Source organism: Vulpes vulpes, chromosome 8 (genome assembly GCF_048418805.1).
Source record: "Vulpes vulpes isolate BD-2025 chromosome 8, VulVul3, whole genome shotgun sequence".
NCBI classification, from domain to species: Eukaryota; Metazoa; Chordata; class Mammalia; order Carnivora; family Canidae; genus Vulpes; species Vulpes vulpes.
Genome location: NC_132787.1, coordinates 75,358,021 through 75,380,351, shown reverse-complemented (window position 1 = coordinate 75,380,351; position 22,331 = coordinate 75,358,021). Strand labels below are relative to the sequence as shown.

Here is a 22,331-nt window from a genome sequence, read left to right as displayed (position 1 = left end):
AGGGTTGCCCTGGGGTCTAGTGTCATTCTCTTGCATATCCCACTCACCTGTCGCATTATTTCCCCCACTGGATGATCTTGGCACTCTGTTCAAAGACATTTGACCATATATTTATGGGTTTATTTCTAGACTCTTAATTCTGTTTCATTGATGTATGTGTTAGTATCCTCATGCTAGTACCATATTACCTTGCTTATAGTTGCTTTCTAGTAAATTTTGAAATTAGTAAATGTGAGGCTTCCAACTTTAGTCATCTTATTCAGGCTTGCTCTGGATATTCTGAGTTCTTGAGTTTTCATATGAATTTTAGGATCAGCTTGTCAATTTTCTACAAAGAAGCCAGCTGGGATCCTGATAGGGCTTATGTTAAATTTGTAGATCAATGTGAGGAATTTTGCTATCATAACAATATTACATCTTCTGATCCATGAACACAGGATGTCTTTCCATTTATTTAGATCTACTTTAATTTCAGTGTTTCATAATTGTCAGAGTATCAGTTTTGCACTTCTCCTGTTAATTTATTCCTAAGCGTTTTATTTTTAATTCTTTCTATATGAAATTATTTCCTTAATTTTATTTTTGGATTGAACATTGCTAGTGTATAGAAATACAATTAATCTTTGTATCTCAATCTTGTATCCTGTAACCTTGTTGAATTCATTTCTTAGTTCTTACCACATAGTTGTCTTTTAAATTACTTTTGGTCACAGTCTGCAAGAATAACATAAATGTTCTAGGAAAAAATAACACAAATGAATAGTACCTAAAATGCACTACACCTTCACAATGTCAGCAGAGTTTTATATTCCTTAGGACCCAAATCCTTTCCTGGAAACTATCACCTAGAAAATCAAATGCCTCAAATATACAGAACAGAGGCATAAGAATTTCCTGCATGATTTATTTACATTTTTTTGTTTACTTGTCTTTTAACAACTCCAGTATGTAAAGGTAAAGGATAATTAAAGTGTTTTGTTATACAGACAGTATCTAATGAACACATATCTTAGCTGGGATATACAGATCATGAAAAATTCAGTGTCTTCATGAATACCACTTTGGAAAACTCATGTTCCATAAAGAATAAGCCATGACAAATCTAATGCCTTGGGGAAAATTTGTCATGGATGCACTTGCTCATGACTGATAGAAACTTGTGGTAAACCCTTTCCTCAGGGCCCTTCTTGTGCTAAAATGTTTAGTTACAACACAGAGTTCTTCATCAGTCATCAGCCTCATCTTCAATTCCACGAGGGCAGGTTCTCTAACATAGCCATCTGGTCTGATTTTTACAGCATAGGCTGTTGACCCTTACAGGAGGGCTCTAGAGAAACAAAACTGAAAATTCCTGAATACTTCCTTGTGGTCCTTTGGTCCTGTGATAAGGGGCAAGACTGTCCTAATTTCTGTCTGAAAGAAAAGTATATTTGCAAGCATTTTCAAAGTAAGATTATTGCACATGCATGCATACTTGGAGTGGGCTGAGTGGGCTTTCTGCCCTCCCCACTGAAGGCAGACCACTCCTCTTTTCCCCTCTTTGCCTGGCACAGGTGCTGTGTCCTGCTGCCACTCTGAAGGACACAGAGGATGCCATTTGACCTCATAACTTGGAAAAAAGAATGTTTACTCACCATCAATATTTTTAAAGACAGGGAGGATATGAAATTTGCCAAGAAGTTTTATGTCTTTTTTTTTTATTCCTTTTCTAAAAACTTATTTGTGAGATGAGTGATATGGAAATGAAAGGTTTGTTTCCTTATTTTAGGGCCCAAATTTTAAGAAATACAAGCACACAGATACAAAAAGAAAAAAACAAAAACCCCAGAACAAAACAAAAGCACTGTTTCTCCCCGCAGATGGAAATAACTCTCCAAGTTTAACTTCTAAAAAATATTTTGTCTTCTTGTTTCTCCTTCCCCTCCCCAGCATATTCCTGTGCAGATACTACTGAAGTTCATGGTGGACATTGCCCAGGGAATGGAGTATCTGAGCAACAGGAATTTTCTTCATCGAGATTTAGCTGCTCGAAATTGCATGTGAGTCCTGGCCCAACCTAGGAGGGGTTAAGACCTCATTGTGTTAAATATCTGGGGGCCAGGTAGGAATGGGGGGTGGCCTGTTGCTGTCAGAATATGCAGGAGAGGCAGGTTTGTGAGGGGAGCATGTGACTGGCTCTGAAGATGGGGTTTCTATGGCTCTGTTGTATGACTGGGTCTTTTCACAACTTATGCCTCCACGAGCCTGGTTGCTTCCAAAACTTTCCCCTATGATTCTTTTTTAATTTTCACTCTCTCAGCTTAGAGAGCTGGGTATGACCTTTGTGATCCTTCCCCTTTGCCATCGGCTAGCTTTGGACCAGAGTTATATGAAGGTCAGCTAATCATGGAGACAGTAAGGAAAATCATAAAGGTTTTGTCTGTCTGGCTTTATGAGCGTACAGTATGAAACTGCACAGAGATGCCTGGGTGGCTCAGTCAGTAGCTTGGGTCATGATCCCGGGATCCTAGGATTGAGCCCCGCACCGGGTTCCCTGTTCAGTGTAGAGCCTGCTTTTCCCTCTGCCTCTGCCGCTGCCCCTGCTTGTATTGTCTCTCTTGCTGACTCTCTCGAAAGAAAGAAAGAAAGAAAGAAAGAAAGAAAGAAAGAAAGAAAGAAAGACAGAAAAGAAAGAAAGAAAGAAAGAAAAGAAAGAAAGAACAAGAAAAGAAAAGAAAGGAAAAGGAAAGAAAGGAGAAAAGAAAAAAGAAAAACTGCACAGAAGCTTTCCTTTTGTAGCAGAGAAACAAGGACTTCTACAAAAACTCTGAACTCAAGCCCGCCCCCCGCTCCAGAAGGACCATTATCAGCAGTACATCTTTAAAAACAATAACTAGTTCTTTATTTTAAGTTTATTATTTGCAAGAAGAGAGAGTGTTCCTTAAATGTATTGCTGTTACTCATTTTTCTTTGTTGGATATGTGACCATAGGGCTGCCCCCCAACTCCTTGCCTAGCTCCCCACAGGCCTCCTACCACTTGTACCTCGTTTTTAAAAACTCTGAGGGAGAATCATGAAAACCTCCCTTTGCCCTTAATATTTCCTTCATGTTTTTCCCATCAGGTAGGGTGACCAACCATCAACTCTGCCTGGAACTGAGGGATTTCCCAAGAAGGGAGACTTTTAAGTTTTATTTTATTTTTTTAAAGATTTTATTTATTTATTCACGACAGACACAGAGAGAGAGAGTCAGAGACACAGGCAGAAGGAGAAGCAGGCTCCATGTGGGGAGCTGGACGTGGTACCCGATCCCAGGTCTCTAGGATCACATCCTGGGCTGAAGGCGATGCTAAACCGCTGGGCCACCAGGGCTGCCTGAATTTTCAGTTTTAAAAGCCAGGGTCAGCCAGACAGGAACAAAGCAGTCATCCCACCTCCAGACCACTCATTTCTCCTCCTTTCTCCTTCTTCTTGTCTAGATACCTGCTTTAACAGCTTGGGCTATAATTACAATTGTATCCCTTTCATTTTCCAGTTCATTCCTCAAGCACCACCTGGCTATCTTAACAGGAAGTCCAGGGTCCCCCTCTTGTGGCTTATATTTCTCCACCTCCCCTAAACTGGCAGGAGCCAGTGCTACTTCCAGACACCAGGCAGGAAGGCTACTGGGTGCTAGATGAGTCCACCAGCGGGCCCTAGATTTGGGCCACTGTTCTTCTCCTCCTTTGCAGCATCTGTTCCCTCCAGGAGGCTCCACTCTCTTTGCAAAGGTGCCCTTGCTGCTCTAGGTCCCCACACAGACCACAGAGTGCAAGGTTATAATGCTCTATCACTTGATCTGCCATTGGTCCCAAAGCAGAACCCTCACAGGTTGATGGGGTCTCTCTTTTTTGGTTACTTAGCCTGAATGTTTCTAGTTGTGTCTCATCCAGACCTGTGATTTAGGCTTTGCCTCTAAGGTCTCTGAGGACATGAACTTGCTCTCTGTAGGTTACGAGATGATATGACTGTCTGTGTTGCGGATTTTGGCCTCTCTAAGAAGATTTACAGTGGTGATTACTATCGCCAAGGCCGCATTGCTAAGATGCCTGTGAAATGGATCGCCATAGAGAGTCTTGCGGACAGAGTCTACACAAGTAAAAGTGATGTGGTATGTGCAGAGCTTTGATTCAGAGCCCTACATTGCAAAGATGAAGGCGCATAGGAAGAAGGGACTTAAGCTGGTATTGCAAGACATTTTACTCTTTGATAAACTGAGAATTGGGAGCATGTTCACACCCTTTATTTATCACCAGATTCTTTAATTCAGGTAGAACACTAGAGTCTGGTAAAGTAGCTTGACATTCAGAAGATCTGTTTTTTGCACAGGCCTTTAATTTATCCCCATATTTTTTGGGGGGCTACAATATAGTGACTTGTTGCCTACAACTAAGACATTCACATTAAATTTAATGAGTTCATCCAATGACTCTTTGTAACGAAGACACTATATAAAAGGTGCTGCAGAGATTGGGGAAAAGAAGACACTCGACAGTAGGAGGGAAGGGAGCATTACAAAGAGCATTGACACACAGAGAGAAGGCTGTATCCACCTTGGTCAGATTCCCGGGAACAGCCTCAATATAACCAGGGAAGCGTGGCTCTCTGACCCCTCTTATTGCCGCATTGGGAAAGCAGCATGTGTCAGGCATAATTGTCAGCTTTGTGCACCATCATCGGGCTTTAAGGAAATGACCTTTCTAAATGAAAAAGTCCATTCAGGCTTTCTGAAAAGGCTTGCATCCTAACTTGTTGTTGCTTTGTTCTCAGTGGGCCTTTGGCGTAACCATGTGGGAAATAGCAACACGCGGAATGACTCCATACCCTGGAGTCCAGAACCACGAAATGTATGACTATCTTCTCCATGGCCACAGGCTGAAGCAGCCCGAGGACTGCCTGGATGAACTGTGAGTGAGCTTCTCCATGTCACTGGGTGCTCTGCACAAACCTGGGGACACACGGCCTCAGCTCAGTGGAAGGGGTCATTCTTAGCCAGTATGTGGAAGATGGCATGCAGATGTCCCAGGCCAGAAGCCTCTCTTGGTGTGGCAGATGGTGTGTGCACATCTCCAGTGAGCCTTCATGTGTTCTCAAGTTCCAGAAGTACCTCTGGGAGATCTGTCCTATAGACAAATATGTAGGCTTTATCCTACATGAGGGACTTGAATGATTACATAACTGATTCCTCATCCCTGTACAGAGATTGTGACTCTGTTGGTACAAAGTGGGCCTAGATGTGTATTTTAAAATTTCCCCTGGGAGACTGTGTGCTTAGCCAGGCGTGAGAGCCCCCAGCTCCAAGTGTGCAGGACCACACTGCACACCTGTCCCAGCAGGCCCTCTCTCTTAAGGGTGGGCAGTCTAGAAAAAAGCCTGAGACTTGCAGCTAGGCAGGCTGCTGCCTCCTAACCAGCCACATGTGTGGGCAATCACAACTGACTTGAACTATCCATGCCTCATTATTAGCCACACACACACACACACACACACAAGTAGAGTCATCTATCCTTTAGAGAGGGATTGGGGGAAAAAGTTAAAGAAGAGAATGAGTGGAATGCTCAGCCTGCGGGATGTCCATAATGTATCAGTCATTGGTAGCATTATTATGGATTGATCTCTCCAAACACCAAACACAATTATTTTGCAAATAATTTCATGGGGCACTACCTCTAGCTTGGTGATTTGAACCTTCCTAATGGTGAGTTTCTTCCCAACATCACAGGGGCGGTGGACTTAGGGCATTTTCACCATATTTAGCAAGAATGTTTCAGAACGGTGAGCCTGCACAACTGTCATGGAACACCATGATGGGGCACTGGTTGAGAAGGCATATGTGGGACACCCTCACACACATACACACACACACACACACACACACACACTGGCCCTGCTTCTACACAAGTGAAAAGGCCCAGGTCAGTCTGCATGCAGGCCTCCCAGATCCCGTCCAAGCCAAACAGAAGGAAACTTTATTTATTTTTTTTATTTTTTTTCACAGATGCCCAAGGGGTCCCCACAAGGAAACTTTATTGATCAGAGCCTCACCCTGCCCGGTGGTGGTGGTGATGGTTGTTGTGGCTGTAAATATATAACATTGACAACAGACACAAAAAAACAGAAGTCCTTTAGAAATATCATGAAATCATAATTAAATTAGATTTGGGGTTTTATGGTAGTTTTAAAAGAGACCACATTAAGGAAATGTTTGCTTCTGAAAATGAGGGAGCAGTTTCAACCAAATAATATTGAATAAACAGTTTTGTTGCCATTTATTTCTTAGCTTCTCTTGTGCTCCAGAAGAAGTTGGTATTTGCAGTGATTATCTGGGGTCTTAGCAAGGTCTAAGCTGTGTCACATGGTGGTTTTGAAACATTTCACATAGACCCAAACAGGGAATGCTGAGTCGGTGAGAACTTTTAGGTGAAGGAGTCGTAGACTCTGCGTGTCAGGGAAGTCAGGCAAAGCAGATGGGTCCATGGTCCCCATGTTGCAGGCTTGCAAGGGTTCTGGTGAGCCAGACCCTCTTCCCAGGAACCCTCTGGCATCTGGATGCTAGAGAGCAAAATCTCCCAAAGAGGCCTCTGTATTTGCATATCTGCATTTTTCTAAAAAAATGAAACAGATACTCCTAAGCTTCCCCTCCGTGTTTGTGGTCTAACTGTAGTTGAGATGAGTTCATTCTTGTGTTTAGTTGCCCCTTGGTCCTTTCAAACTCAATTCTAAGAACTATAACAATGTAAATAGCAGAGTACACTATGTGCTTGCTCTCCGAGCCTGCCTTCTGAGGATCACCCCTACCTGTGACTGACCAGGCTGCAGGCCCTGCTCCCCATCACCCAAGAGGCCACTCTGTGTGATGTCCTTATCTCCTACGTGGGACATTGCCTTAGCTGAGCTCATGATGTCCTGGCTGCAGCCCTCAGAACATCTCCTACCAGCTGACCTCTATGGTTCATGGCACCTCTGCTGATTCCCCTCATGTCCCAGTGTGACACCTGGGAGCCACCGTGCTCTTCCTTTATCCTGCTGAGTCCTATCAGCCATCAGATGTCCTTCAGAGCCCCCTCCCCTCCGTTCCTACCCCTAATGTCTTCAAACCATGAAAGCCCAGGGCTGGATGGGGCCTGGGGCCATCTGCTTCCACTTCCTCATCACGTTTGTGGAAACAGTGGCACAATGGCACACATATGGAAACAGTGACATCACAGTATACCTAAGCTGGTCAGGGTCATCCTTGTTTCCCATGGAATAGTATGGGCCTACTATTCTCCTTACCCCCAGGCTCCTAATACATCCTTTGGCTGGCAACCAAAGTGATCTTTCTGAAATTAGCCTATTCATGGGATACCCTAAACATAATCTTTCCATAGGATAAAAACCAAACCCATTGGGATCTGACCTGTGGCAGGTAGGCTGGCTGAATGGTTAAGAATGTGGACGGTGGTGCTAGGCGCTCCTTGCTTTAGGTCACAGCTTTGCTCTTGTCCTGGGGCCACGTATCACCCTCTTAGTTTTGTTGTCTGTAAAATGGAGATAATGGTACCTGTGTGCTAGGGCATGCTGATGGAGCAAGCTACTATCTATACAGATCCTTCTCGTGATGGCCATAGGATAGTGAATGGAAAGAAAAGGTCAGAGATTATGATTCTTACTGAAGCAGGTAGAGGTCATGGATAGGAATGGGGGCTGTGGTGTTGGACAGACTTGAAGCTGCCACTGACCACGCAACATCAAGGAGTCTCTCTCCTTCCAAGCCTCAGTAGTCCCATCTGTGAATGGGAATGCATTTCTTCTCCACAGAGCTGCTGCTGATCGAGCAGCGTCAGATGACTGAGGCTCATTAGCCCTCCACGCAGCTGGCACTTGCCAGAATGTTGTCCATGTCAGTGGCCCTGAAGCTGTGGCCACCCACACTCAAGGGCTCTCACTGCCCGAGCCTCTTCGGCCACTGTCACAGCACTGCCCTCATGCCTCACACACCTGACCACCCCAACACCAACCTCCCAGGTTCTTTCATTGTGCTTCCCAGGGCCTGGAATGACAGCAGGTGAAGAGCCAGTCCTGACTCATATATCTGCTGCTCATCTGCTCCAAGGACCCCAGGTCACACCCACCTTCTCCCTCTCAGAAATCCTGCTTTACTTACTGATCCATCCCTCCACTTCTACCTGAGGCAGCCAAGGACCTGAGCAGGAGGGAGATGGGAGTCACTGGTGGCTGAGTGGCACAGCGAGGATCAGACTCTGGCTCAGCCTGTAGAGACATGTTGCAGCTCATGTGATGCCTACCTTTCAAGCATCACTTCCCTGAATAGACTTGAAGCACTGTGCCCAGCCATCTTCAGAGCCAGGGACAAAGCAGGTGCTTGACAAATATGGGTGAATTCATACACTTATAAATTTTGTAAATTTGTATGATTGCATCTTTTTAAACTCCTTTGTTAAGTAGTGGTAAAATACACATAACAAAACCATTTTTAAGTATACAGTTCAGTAGTGCTAAGTGTATTCACTTTATTGTCCAACGATCACTACTCTCCATCTCCAGGACTCTTATCATCACATGAAACTGAAAATCTATACCCATGAAACAACTCCCCATTCTCCCTGCCTTCAGCCCGTGGCAACTGATAGGATTATCTCTTTTATAAAAATCTCAACAGAAAAATAAAAATGACCATTTACAAAGGAACTTCCAAAACTTTTTTTTTCTTTCCACCCATAAAATTGAAATTACTAAACCTCACAGCCCCCCATTACTCTCCAGGGAAAGGCCTTCTTGTTCCTCTCCTTGGCCTGCTACTATGGCATCACCCTTTGGGGGAGCAGCTTAGACAACTACATGCCCCCATGTCTGTAAAAGCCATGTTCATATTTTTAAGTACATCACAAAGTACTGCAAGTGAAAAAAAAAAGTTTCAAAGTGATATTTCGACTTTCTTTTTTTTGCTAAAAAAATAATAGATTATTCAAATGCTTTCTCCTAAGACCTGGAAAAATTGATAGTAAGTTAAATAACACAGCACCTTGATGAAGAAATGGAAAGGAGAGTGTATCTGTAAGGACAGAATTCCTCAAAGCTCATTTCAGAGTACCAACAAACTAGGCTTTGTGGGGGAGAAAAAGGAAGTCATGCAAATTGATTTATACCATAAAAACTTTGAAAATGGAAACAAAAACTATTTGTCAAATCTAAGTGGCCATCTGTTGAAGGTAAAACCAGGGAGAGTAAAAAGCACTCCGAAGTCTGATGTCCAAGTGAGAATCAGGATTATCAGAGAAGGGAATATGCCTCTACTGCTACCTCAATGTCTTCTGTTCCTGGCTGGCTCTTTGGTAGACAGAGTGCTTTGCAGATCTCCACCTCCCAGAAGCATGCACAAGTGTCCATAGAGACTGCAAGAGTAAACAAGTGAAAAGATATCATTATATCTCTACATAGATGAGATCTGTATGTGTGTGAAGTACCACCTGCTGCTACAGTTAGCCAAAGTATCTACATCATGAGTTCAATGTAAACACGGGAATCGCATATTTATGTTCATAAAATTGCATCTACTACGTGTGTGAGATGATTTAAATTTGGGTTGTTTTCTTATCAGCGACATGAATATCAATTTCTCAAAACAAGAAAGAATCAAAATAAAAGAATAGTATAATTTACTCTCCATCTCTGGCCAGTAGTTCATAATTCAGTCATCTCTTTGTTTTATTGCATTCATGTAAATGTCCCTCCATTGTAATTCTTAATTATATTAGACACTGGGAATGAAGAAGCTACCCAGAAGAGAGAGTTATCTATACGGAACACAGCATAGGGGGTCATGAGCCCCTGGGAGTAAGAGTTGTCCAGTCGGAGGCTGGTTCACATACTGCCCACACAGCCATGGCATCTGTGACATCCCTGAGTCCATTCTCATTTATATTGTAAAGTAACAATGATAGAGCTATTGAGATTAAATGTAGTGACATACACGGGGCACCTGGGTGGCTCAGTGGTTGAGCATCTGCCTTTGGCTCAGGTCGTGATCCTGGAGACCCGGGATCGAGTCCCACATCGGGCTCCCTGCATGGAGCCTGCTTCTCCCTCTGCCTGTGTCTCTGCCTCTGTGTGTGTGTGTGTGTGTGTGTGTGTGTGTGTGTCTCATGAATAAATAAATAAAACCTTTAAAAAAAAGTTAGATATAACTGCCACATATGTTCTGTATTCCTGGAGCCAGAGAATCCTATCACCTGCCTGTGGGACATTCATAAAATTTAAACAAATATTATCCACAAGGAAAACCTCAGTAATTCCCCAGAAGTAAAATTCCTGTGGATTAAAATGGGACAGAGCCCAAGAATAGGTGAATACAAGGTACAGATTGCGCTAAGGACCCTGGATGCTGGGCCAGAAAATAACTCACTCCTCTGTTATTCTTGTAGGTATGAAATCATGCATTCTTGCTGGAGAGCTGAGCCCTTGGACCGACCTACCTTTTCAGTGTTGAGGCTGCAGCTAGAAAAGTTCTTGGAAAGTTTGCCTGAAGTTCAGGACAAAGCTGATGTCATTTACATCAACACACAGTTTCCCGAGAGCTGTGAGGACCCTGGAGAGGGCCCCGCACTTGCTCAGCTAGACATGAACATCGATGTGGACTCTATCATCGGTTCTTGTGCTCCCAGCGCTGCCGTCAGTGTGGTCACCGCAGAGGTTCACGAGAACAGAGCTCACGAGGAGAGGTACATCCTGGACGGGGGCAATGAGGAATGGGGAGACCTGGCTTCTGCTGCTCCAGCAACAGGCACGACGGGAAAGAACTGTGTTTTACCAGAGGACAGACTTGTGAAGAATGGAGTCTCCTGGTCCCAATCAAGCACGCTGCCCTTGGGGAGCCCGTCACCAGATGGACTTCTATTTGCCGACGACTCCTCAGAAGACTCGGAAGTCCTCATATGAGGAGCGCCAAGAGAGACACTCGCAACTCAAGAAAATTCTTCTGCTTTAGGAGAATCCCTATACACTCCATGTGTTTGGAACTTGTCTTCCTTACCAGTCAAGTGCCATGGCCCTAAAGCACCAGGTGAATGTTGTCAAGTAAGTCATCATTAAAAATACATAATATATATTTATTTAAAGAGAAAATACATATATATGTATATGCTGGGAAGAGACAAAGATCTATTTTAATAAAACGTGACTTATTTCACTTGCTTACCTTGCAGACCTAAAATTTCAGCTTTAATGGCCTCATCTCTACAGCTGTTCCCTGATATTAACATTTGCACAGAGTCAGTGTTATTTTTTTAAGTTCTTTTCTTTTTTCATGACTATTAAGTGTAAAAATAATTTGCAAAATGAAATGCTATATTTGACTTTGCTTCTGGTCTTATGAAAGATCTGATAATGTTACATGAATCATCTATTTGATAAGAATGATTTATTTAATATTTAAAGTTTTATAACTGATTAATTCTTTGATATGACTTCCTAATAAAATATGAAGGAGAAAGGATGGGTTGTACTTACTTGGAAAGATAGTGGTCACTGACCAGCAGCCTCTGTACCTTTGCAAATGAATTCCCTTATTGCCTGGCCCTCGATACAATTGTTTTGACCAATCTTAGCATTTTTCTAGAAGAGATATGGAAAAAAGCACTCCAGAATCTAAAGATGAAGAACAAAAAATATTGAAAAGTACGATCTGGGTGGATAGATTTAAAATAACTTGTAGAAGACAGTCTGGCAGGTGGAATGCTTCTCTGCGTGGGAGTCACAACTTGCAGGAGATAGACATGGGTAGTGGGCATGGTACACCCTTGCTTACAACTCAGCACCTCTGAGTTCACATCCAGGCTCTGCTGCGTCTTGACAGCCATTGTTCTTGAGCACTTGCTATGCTTCAAGCACTTTCCCTGAACTGCCCTATTTAATCTGTATATCATTACCATGGGTACTAATGCCATCATCACATATGGGCCAGGAAACCGAGGCTGGAGACTTTGAGTAACCTGCTGTAGCCCACAGCTAGAGAAAGGTGCAGCCAGAATTTCAGAACCAAGTAATCTAATTCTGGCTGGCTCTGCGTGTGATTTGGGGTTTGCTCCAGAGCCTCTCAACCTTTTAATTTTATCTAATAAACACATGGGAAATACTTACTATGTGGCTATGCACAGTACTCATTTCATCCCAGTAACAACCCCAGCAGGTAAGTACTGCTACTATTATCTCCACTTCACAGATGGGCAGGCTAAGGCAGAGACACCCTAACTTACTCTGCTGGTGAAAGCAGTAGACTGATGCAGTGTAAGCATTGATCCCTTGGGCCTCTTGCTCCTCACTTGGCGAGCAGCCTCACTCAGACTACCGTAGCTTATGAAGATCAGCGTGTGTACTGAGCCCAGAGGTGAGCCTCCCAAGCCTGGGTCCTAGTCCTGGCTGGCTGCCAACTAGAAGCTCCAGTCTCCAACATGAGCCAACTTCACTGTTACCGTGAAATGCTCCATACAAGAAAGTTCTGGGGCTCCTGGGTGGCTCGTTGGTTAAGCATCTGCCTTCGGCTCAGATCATGAACCTAGGGTCCTGGGATCAAGTCCCACATCAAGCTCATGCTCAATGGGGAGCCTGCTTCTCCCTCGCCCTCTGCCCCTCCTATCTGCTCATGCTGTCTTGCATACACATGTGTGTGCACTCTCTCTCCCTCTCAAATAAATAAATAAAATCTTTAAAAATATTTTTAAAATAGTGAAAAAAGTTCTGAGGGTTTGAAAAGGATTTGCACTGTTGTAGAAAATGCCAGCATCACATTTTAACATTTTATCAGTGAAAAGCAAAAAAAAAAAAAAAACACACACACACAAAAAGGCTGTTAGAACCTATAAAGATAATTTCTACTGTTAGAAATTTTGGAATGGTTGTTTAAAAAAGTGAATAAAAAATTTTATATCACCTACTTGTGCAAAGTTTCTTATTGATGGAGACTATCAAGAATGTGAATAGTTCATCATTAAATTCTTGGTCAGGTACTGACCAGCTAGTTCAAGCAAGAAAACCCAATATAGAAAAGTATGTTCACATCCATAAGATAAATAAGCAAATTGAAAAACTGTTATTTGGGGCACCTAGATTGCTCGGTCCATTAAGCATCTGCCTTCCGCTAAGATCATGATCCCAGGGTCCTAGGATCAAGCCCTGCATCAGGCTCTGTTTGGCAGGGAACCTGCTTCTCCCTCTCCCTGTCTGCGGCTCTGCCTACTTGTGTGCTCTCTGTCAAATAAATAAAATCTTTAAAAAAAAAAAAAAGCATTGAAAAACCTGTTATTCAGAAGTTCCATATAAATTTAATATGAAATATCTAAATTAATATACTTTGTGCTTTATATTTCTGGCTTTAACTGTACAGTATAAACAGATAATAAATAGCTCATTGAATGCCCACAGCCCCCCAAATCCTGCCCAGTTGGCTCAGTATGTGCCATGTGGCCTGAAGAGGGCTGAGCAGCCTGGACCGGTTCTGCTACAGAAGAGCGTGGAGAAGTAAGCTTGCTGAGGCTTCTGGCTTTTCTAGAGACATCAACACAGTAGAGAAACTCACTTGGTCTCCAACCCACCATAATGCACCGGGCTCTTGATTAAATGGAATGCCGGGGCAGCGCCTTCCCTCCCCTGCTTTCTTTTCTCAAGAGGTAAATGAAGCTGCACTGTCATTATTCAGACACTTCAGATCTCCTCACTGAGAACTTTGGAACCACGGTGGTTCTTTTTAGCCACATTCGAATGTTTAGAAGTTCTGAAAGAACTAACTTTCAGAGGACCCAATCATTGGGAAACTCATACCATCTCCTGAGCATGAACTGAAAAATAGCCTTTTTAATTCTCTTTTGTAAAAATTCAAATTGCTTTTGTAAGGTGGCCCTTATGGGCAAAAAACGGGGGAGAGAAAACAAACAAACTGAGTCATTGTCTTCAGCCGGCTGGGACAGGGCTGGGGAGGCCAAGAGGGCAAGAGAAATAACAAATACCAGAAATACTCATGACCTACAGGTTGGGACGAGCTCTGCATCATGAGGGTTTTTCTTGCCCACCCCACCCCACTCCCTCCTTCCATTTCTTCCCTTCCTTTCCTAAGTAGAAAGGAGAAGTGAAGATCAGAGCCTCATGAGCTGGGTCACACAGCCAAGGGCAGAGGCTGGACAGGAACTAGTCTTGTGAGCACTCCTTGGGCAGTCTGGGCAGGTCACTCGGCTCCCCTGGAGCCCAAGTTTCCATAAATGTACAGTAAAAATAGCAATCCCCTCTCCTGCAACCCCCTGGGTGGTTCCATAGGAAGGGGAGGAGGCAAGGTCTTTGAAAGAGTTTTGTTTGTACTTAGTAGAGGCCTTTCCCGATTACAAGCTTCTCCTGGTTTCATTTTTTATGCAGTACAAACTCACCATTTGTCATATTAGAAATATTTTCCCTGATTTGTTATTAGCTCCCCCCAAAATAACACAAACTCACTCAAAAATAAAAGAATTTCATAATTGCCAGGGATACACACAGGTGAGGAAGTTGGCAGAGTAAAAGGAGCTGGGCCATCATCCCTCGACGCAGATGGCTCTTGGGCTCAGAGGCAGGCAACTCCCTATGCCCTGATGCCCAGAGGTTCCTCTCTTATCCATCTCATCCTGGAGTTTGGTTCTTACGAGCCTCAGTGCTCATCCATCTACATAAATGGGTGACGGCAAGCACTGGCCGTGTCAACAAGATTCGGGGACCTGAGGTGGGTCCAAGTGCCGTCCAGGGATGGGGAAACTCTCCCTTTGCCTCCATGACCCCAGACCAAGCAGAAGTTGCTGCTCAGGAAACAGGCCAAACCACAGTTTCTTATCTTGCAAATCAGATTGACTGTGGCCAGACTAATCCTGACTCATGAAAGTTAAGACCTTTTTGACTTCTCCTGGTCAATGGCAAAAACAAGTGGGAACTTCTGCTGAGTCAGTGGGAAAATAAATGACCCAAAAATAAACCAGCTATGACAGCAACTTAACTTCTCTAAAGACATTTAGTTACCTTGGATGACAAATGGAAAAAAGGGAAGTTTTGTTTTCTTTAATGAACATTTCAGGATTGATTACATGATGTTTCTATATGTCGATTTTACCTTCTCTTAAAAAGGTCCCAGAACAGAGATAAAACTGCCCTTCTTTTTAATGTAAGCATGTCTAAATTACCTAAATTAATTGTATTTTAAATATAATGAGGGGCACCTGGGTGACTCACTCGTTTAAGCATTGGACTCTTGGTTTCAGCTCATGTCATGATCTCAGGGTCCTGGGATCAAGCCCCGTGTTTGGCTCCAAGCTCAGTGCAGAGTCTGCTGATCCTCCCCCTCACCCTCTGTTCCTCTCCAACTCCCCAGTCCACCCCACATGTTCTCTTTCTTTCAAATAAATAAAATCTTTAAAACAAACAAAAACTTTTTAAAGAAATGTAATGATTATTTCTAAAAGCTGTAACCCAAAGACCACACTACACTTCAGAATATTTTCATGTACAATGTGTTCTATTAAAATGAGATTCCATATATAGATATTTGAAAGAGCAACTTGATTGTTCTATATATTAACCCTTCCTACTTCTTAAGACACACGAATATTAAATTAAGTAGTGGATTTATTGAGACTGCAGAGTTATAAATTCTAAACAAGGCAGTGTTTTTAAACAACAGTCCTATGAGGACACATATAATCAATTTATCCATTTACTAATATTCACTGAGAAGAAGGCTCTTTTCTGAACTCTGGGATTTGCAAAGAACAGCCTTGCTGTCTTTAATAACAGTCCAGAGGAGGGAACACAGGGCTTCAAATGAATACTTTCTTTTAAAAAGAATATTCCTCAGAATGCTCTGACTTGCACATTTTGTTGAAGCCAAGCCTGCAGAGCTGATGTTTATATTCTAACAAACATCAGGACTAGAGAGCAAGTGCTTTCCCTGGAAGCAGGCTCTAAGGCCCTGCCCAGTAAAATTTAAAATTAAAAGGCCACCCATTGGAGTTTCAAAACCAAAATTCCATTATGCCACAATGATCTGAGTAGTTCAAAGGAATGTGGACTGCTGCCTTAACTCCATGAGTCCTGATTGGTTCTTTTAACATAATTTCTCCAAAGATAGAAAATAATTTCTTGTCACACAAATCTGTAGTTCTCTAAATCTTTTTCTTCCTGTACATCACATTAGAATATTTCTGATCTTTAAATTTGCTGATGCCATGGGACGTCTGGATGGCTTACCAGTTGAACATCTGCCTTTGGCTCAGGGCGTGATCCCAGAGTTCCGGGATCGAGTCCCACAGCGGGTTTCCTGCATGGAGCCTACTTCTCCCTCTGCCTATGTCTCTGCCTCTCTCTCTGTGTCTCTCATGAATAAATAAATAAACTCTTTAAAAAAATTTGCGGAACACCTGGGTGGCTCAGCAGTTGAGCATCTGCCTTTGGCCCAGGGTGTGATTCTGGAGTCTCAGGATCCAGTCCCACATCAGGCGCCCTGCATGGAGCCTGCTTCTCTCTCTGCCTATGTCTCTGCCTCTCTTTCTGTGTGTCTCTCATGAATAAATAAATAAAATCTTTAAAAATAGAATAATTAAATAATAATAATAATAATAATAATAATAATAATAATAATAATAATAAAGTGCTTTCCAGGGGCAGCTGGGTGACTCTGGTTGAGTGTCTGCCTTTGGCTCAGGTCGTGATCCTGGGGTTCTGGGATTGAGTCCCACATCAGGCTACCCACGGGGAGCCTGCTTCTCCCTCTGCCTATGTCTCTGCCTTTCTCTCTGTATCTCTCATAAATAAATAAATAAAATATTTAAAAAATAATAAAATACAAAGTACCTTCCAGGTAGGAGACTTTAGTTTTGTCTGGTCCCTATCAAATCATTCTGAACACCTTCTAGATAGCTATCAAATCATTCTGAATACCTGTGAACTCAACCGGAGAGCTAAGAAAAGAATTGCTGCAATTCTACAAATAGAAAAGCAAGCACTTTCTGCAAGAAAGACAAGATGGAAATATTCACCTCAAAAAAGAGGACAAGAGGCAGTGCTGACTGCCAGGGACCTAATCACTATGGATATAAGATGTCAGAACTAGAGTTCAAAATAACAATTATAAAGATACTAGTTGGGCTTGAAAAAAAGCATAGAAGACACTGGAGATTCCCTTTCTGGAGAAACAAAAGACTAAAATCTAATCAAGTCAAAATTAAAAAGGCTATTAATGAGATGAAATAAAAAATGGAGGCTCTAACATCTAGGATAAATGAGGCAGAAGAGAGAATTAGTGATATAGTAGACAATACGATGGAGAATAAAGAAGCTGAGAAAAAGATACACAACTATTAGATCACAAAGGAAGAATATAAAGGATAGGTGACACCGTTAAACAAAATAATATTAGAATAATTGGAATCCTAAAAGAGATAACAGAGAGAGGGGAAGAAGGTATATTGGAGCAAATTATAGCTGAGAACTTCCCTAGTCTGGGGATGGAAACAGGCATTCAAGCCCAGGAGGCACAGAGAACCCCCCCTCAAAATCAATAAAAATAGGTCAACACTGTGACCTATAATAGTGAAGCTAACAAATCTCAGAGACAAAGAGAATATCCTGAAAGCAACTAGGGACAAGAAGTCTGTAACCTACAAGGGTAGGAACATTAGACTGGCAGCAGACCTATCCACAGAGACCTGACCAGCCAGTAAGGACTGACATGATATATTCAGAGTGCTAAATGAGAAAATCATGCAGCCAAGAGTACTTTATCCAGCAAGGCTGTCATTCAAAATAGAAGGAGAGATAAAAAGCTTCCAGAAACTAAAAGAATTTGTGATCACTAAACTAGCCCTGCAAGAAATATTAAAGAGGATCCTTGGGATCCCTGGGTGACTCAGTGATTTAGTGCCTGCCTTTGGCCTAGGGCATGATCCTGGGGTCCTGGGCTCAAGTACCGCATCGGGTTCCCTGCATGGAGCCTGCTTCTCCCTCTACCTGTGTCTCTGCCTCTTTCTCTACCTGTGTCTCTCATGAATAAATAAATAAAATCTTTAAAAAAAAAAAAAAAGAGGATCCTTTAGGTGAAGAGAGAGCCCAAAAGTAGCATAGACCAGAAAGGAAGAGAGACAATACACAGAAATAGTGACTTTACAAGTAATACAATGGCACTAAATTTATATCTGTCAGTAGTTACTCTGAATGTAAATGGGCTAAATTCCCAAATCGAAAGACACAGGATATCAGGTTGGATAAAAAAACAAGACCCATTGAGACGCTGTCTGTTTCAGGAGACTCATTTTAGACTGAAGATACCTCCAGATTGAAAGTGAGGGGTTGGAAAACCATTTATCATTCTAATGGACATCCAAAGAAGGCTGGGGTGGCAATCCTTATATCAGACAAATTAGATTTTAATCCAAAGACTGTAATAAGAGATGAGGAAGGCCACTATATCATAATTAAAGGGTCTATCAAATAACAAGATCTAACAATTGTATATATTTATGCCCCTAATATGGGAGCAGCCAATTATATAAACCAATTAATCATAGAATTAAAGAAATGCATTGATAATAATACAATAATAGCAGGCAATTTTAACACCCCACTCACTGCAATGGACAGAACATCTAAGCAGAAGATCAACAAGGAAACAAGGGCTTTGAATGACACATTGACCAGATGGACTTCACAGATATATTCAGAGCATTCTATCCTAAAGAAATAAAATTCACATTCTTCTCAAGTGCACAAGGAACATTCTCCAGAATAGACCACATACTGGGTCACAAATTAGGCCTTAACTGGTACCAAAAGATTGGGATCATTCCCTCATATTTTCAGACCACAGTGTTTTGAAACTTGAACTCAATCACAAGAGGAAATTTGGAAAGAATTCTAATACATGCAGGTTAAAGAGCATCCTATTAAAGAAAGAATGGGTCAACCAGGATATTAAAGAAGAATTTTTTTAATTCATGGAAACAAATGAAAATGAAAACACAACTGCTCAAAACTTTTGGGAGGCAGCAAAGGTGGTCCTACGAGGGAAGTATATAGCAATACAAGCCTTTCTCAAGAACCAAGAAAAATCTCAAATACACCACCTAACCTTACATCTAAAGGAGCTGGAAAAAAAAACAGCAAATAAAGCCTAAACCCAGCAGAAGAAGGGAGTTAATAAAGCTTAGAGCAGGAATCAATGAAAGAGAAACCAAAAGAACAGTAGAACAGACCGACAAAACTAGAAGCTTATTCTTTGAAAGAATTAATAAGTTCGATAAACCCCTGGCCAGACTTATCAAAAAGAAAAGAGGAGGGCTCAAATAAATAAAATTATGAATGAAAGAAGAGAGGTCACAACCAATATCGAAGAAATACAAACAACTGTAAGAACTACATGCCTAATCTGTTGGCATATGAGCAACTATATGCCAACAAATTAGGCAATCTGGAAGAAATGGACGCATTCCTAGAGACATACAAACTAATAAAATTGAAACAGGAAGAAATAGAAAACCTGAACAGACCCATAACCAGCAAGAAAATTAAAGCAGTCATCGAAAATCTCCCAACAGGGATGCCTGGTGGCTCAGCAGTTGACCGTCTGCCTTTGGCTCAGGGCGTGATCCTGGAGTCCAGGGATCAAGTCCCACATCGGGGTCCCTATACGGAGCCTGCTTCTCCCTCTGCCTATGTCTCTGCCTCACCCTCTGTGTGTCTCTCATGAATAAATGAATAAAAAATCTTCTTAAAAAATCTCCCAACAAACAAGATTCCAGGGCTAGATGGCTTCCCAGGGGGAATTCTACCAAACATTTGAAGAAGAATTAATACCTATTCTTCTGAAACTGTTTAAAAAAATAGAAATGGAAGGAAAACTTCCAAACTCTTTCTATGAGGCCAGCATTACCCTGATCCCAAAACCAGACAGAGGCCTCACCAAAAAGAATTACAGACCAATATCCCTGATGAACATAGATGCAAAACTTCTCACCAAGACATGCCAATAGGATCCAACAGTACATTAAAAGGATTATTCACCACCACCACCAAGTGGGATTTATTCCTGGGCTGCAAGGGTAGTTCAACATCTGCAAATCAATCAGTGTGATATACCACATTAATAAAAGAAAAGAACGATATGATCCTCTGAATAGATGCAGAAGAAGCATTTCACAAAGTATAACATTGTTTCTTGATTAAAACTCCTCACAATGTAGGAATAGAGGAAACATACCTCAATATCTTAAAAGCCATATGTAAAAAGCCCACAATGAATATCATTCTCAGTGGGGAAAACCTGAGAGCTTTTCTCCTAAGGTCAGGAACATGACAAGGATGTACAGTCCCACCACTCTTCAACATAGTACTAGAAGTCTTAGCCTCAGAAATCAGACAACAAAAAGAAATAAAAGGCATTCAAATTGGCTAAGAAACCAAACTCTAACTCTTCACAGATGACATGATATTCTATATGGAAAACCCAAAAGACTCCATCCCAAAATTGCTAGAACTCATACAGGAATTCAGCAACAAGGCAGGATACAAAACCAATGCACAGAAATCAGTTGCATTTCTCTACACTAACAATGAGACAGAAGAAAGAGAAATTAAGGAGTAGATCTCACTTACAATTGCACCCAAAACCATAAGATACCTAGGAATAAAGCTAACCAAAGAGCCAGAAGGATCTGTACTCAGAAAACTATAGAACACTCATGAAAGAAATTGAAGAAGACACAAAGAAATGGAAAAATGTCCCATGCTCATGGATTGAAAGAACAAATATTGTTAAGATGTCTATGCTATCTAGAGCAATCTATACATTCAATGCAATTCCTATCAAAATGCCACCAACTTTTTTCACAGAGCTGAAACAAACAATCCTAAAATTTGTATGAAACCAGAAAAGACCCCAAATAGTCAAAGGAATGTTGAAAACAAAAACCAAAGCTGGTGGCTACCACAATTCCAGACTTCAAGCTCTATTAGAAAGCTGTAATTATCCAGACAGTATGGTACTGGTACAAAAAGTGACACATAGATCAATGGAACAGAATAGAGAACTGATAAATGGACCTTCTACTCTATGAGCAACTAATCTTTGACAAGCAGGAAAGACTATCCAATGGAAAAAGGACAGTCTCTTCAACAAATGGTGTTGGAAAAGTTGGACAGCCACATGCAAAAGAATGAAACTGGGCCGTTTTCATTCCAACGAAAATGGATGAAAGACCTAAATGGGAGACAAAAACCCATCAAAATCCTAGAGGAGAACAAAGGTAGCAACCTCTGTGACCTCGGCCACAGCAAATTCTTGCTAGACATGCCTCCAAAGGCAAGGGAAACAAAGGCAAAACTGAACTATTGGGACTTCATCAAGATAAAAAGCTTTTGCAAAGCAAAGAGTCAACAAAACCAAAAGACAACTGGTAAAATGGGAGAAGATACTTGCAAATGTCTTATCAGATAAAGGGCAATCTATGAAGAACTTATCAAACTCAACACCCAAAGAATAATCCAACCAGGAAATGGGCAAAAGACATGAACAGACTGTTATTTAAAGAAGATATACAAATGGCCAACAGACACATGAAAAAATGCTCAGCATCACTTGCCATCAGGGAAATCTAAATCAAAACCACAATAAGTTACTACCTCACAGCAGTCAGAATGGCTAAAATGAAGAAGTCAGGAAAGGACAGATGTTGACAAGGATGTGGAGAAAGGGGAACCCTCTTACATTGTTGGTGGGAATGCAAGCTGCTGCCACTCTGGAATACAGAATGGACGTTCCTCAAAAAGTTGAAAAAAGGGATCCCTGGGTGGTGCAGCGGTTTAGCGCCTGCCTTTGGCCTGGGGAGTGATCCTGGAGACCCGGGATCGAATCCCACGTTGGGCTCCCGGTGCGTGGAGCCTGCTTCTCCCTCTGCCTGTGTCTCTGCCTCTGTGTGTGTGTGTGTGTGTGTGTGTGTGTGTGTGACTATCATAAATAAATAAAAATTTTTTTAAAAATTTAAAAAAAAAAAGTTGAAGAAAGAGCTACCCTATGACCCAGCAATTGCAGTACTGGGTATTCATCCCAAAGATACAAATGTAATGATCCAATGTTTATAGCAGCAATATCCATAGTAACTATGGAAAGAGTCTAGACGGATGAATGGATAAAGTAGATATGATATACATATTCAATGGAATACGGCTCAGCCATCAAAAAAATGAGAGCTTGCCATTTGCAATGACGTGGATGGAACTAGAGGATATTATGCTAAGCAAAATAAGTCAGAGAAAGA

The 22,331-nt window shown here is 41.9% G+C and overlaps 1 protein-coding gene across 2 annotated transcripts in view; it reads left to right on the top strand.

The window, feature by feature from the left end:
- Positions 1-15,454, top strand: part of MERTK (MER proto-oncogene, tyrosine kinase) — a 115,852-nt gene extending 100,398 nt beyond the window's left edge. Inside the window, exons 16-20 of one of the 2 annotated variants that reach the window (XR_012003137.1) lie at positions 1,930-2,039; positions 3,970-4,129; positions 4,789-4,925; positions 10,443-11,094; positions 13,438-15,454. Coding sequence is in view for 1 of the 2 variants with exons in the window: in XM_025994356.2 (XP_025850141.2) it covers positions 1,930-2,039; positions 3,970-4,129; positions 4,789-4,925; positions 10,443-10,956 (921 nt within the window). In the remaining variant the exon portion in view is untranslated. Of the gene's footprint in view, positions 1-1,929; positions 2,040-3,969; positions 4,130-4,788; positions 4,926-10,442; positions 11,510-13,437 lie in introns of those variants that run through there. The other variant, XM_025994356.2, reaches the window with a different exon arrangement.
- The last annotated feature ends 6,877 nt before the right edge of the window (positions 15,455-22,331 follow it).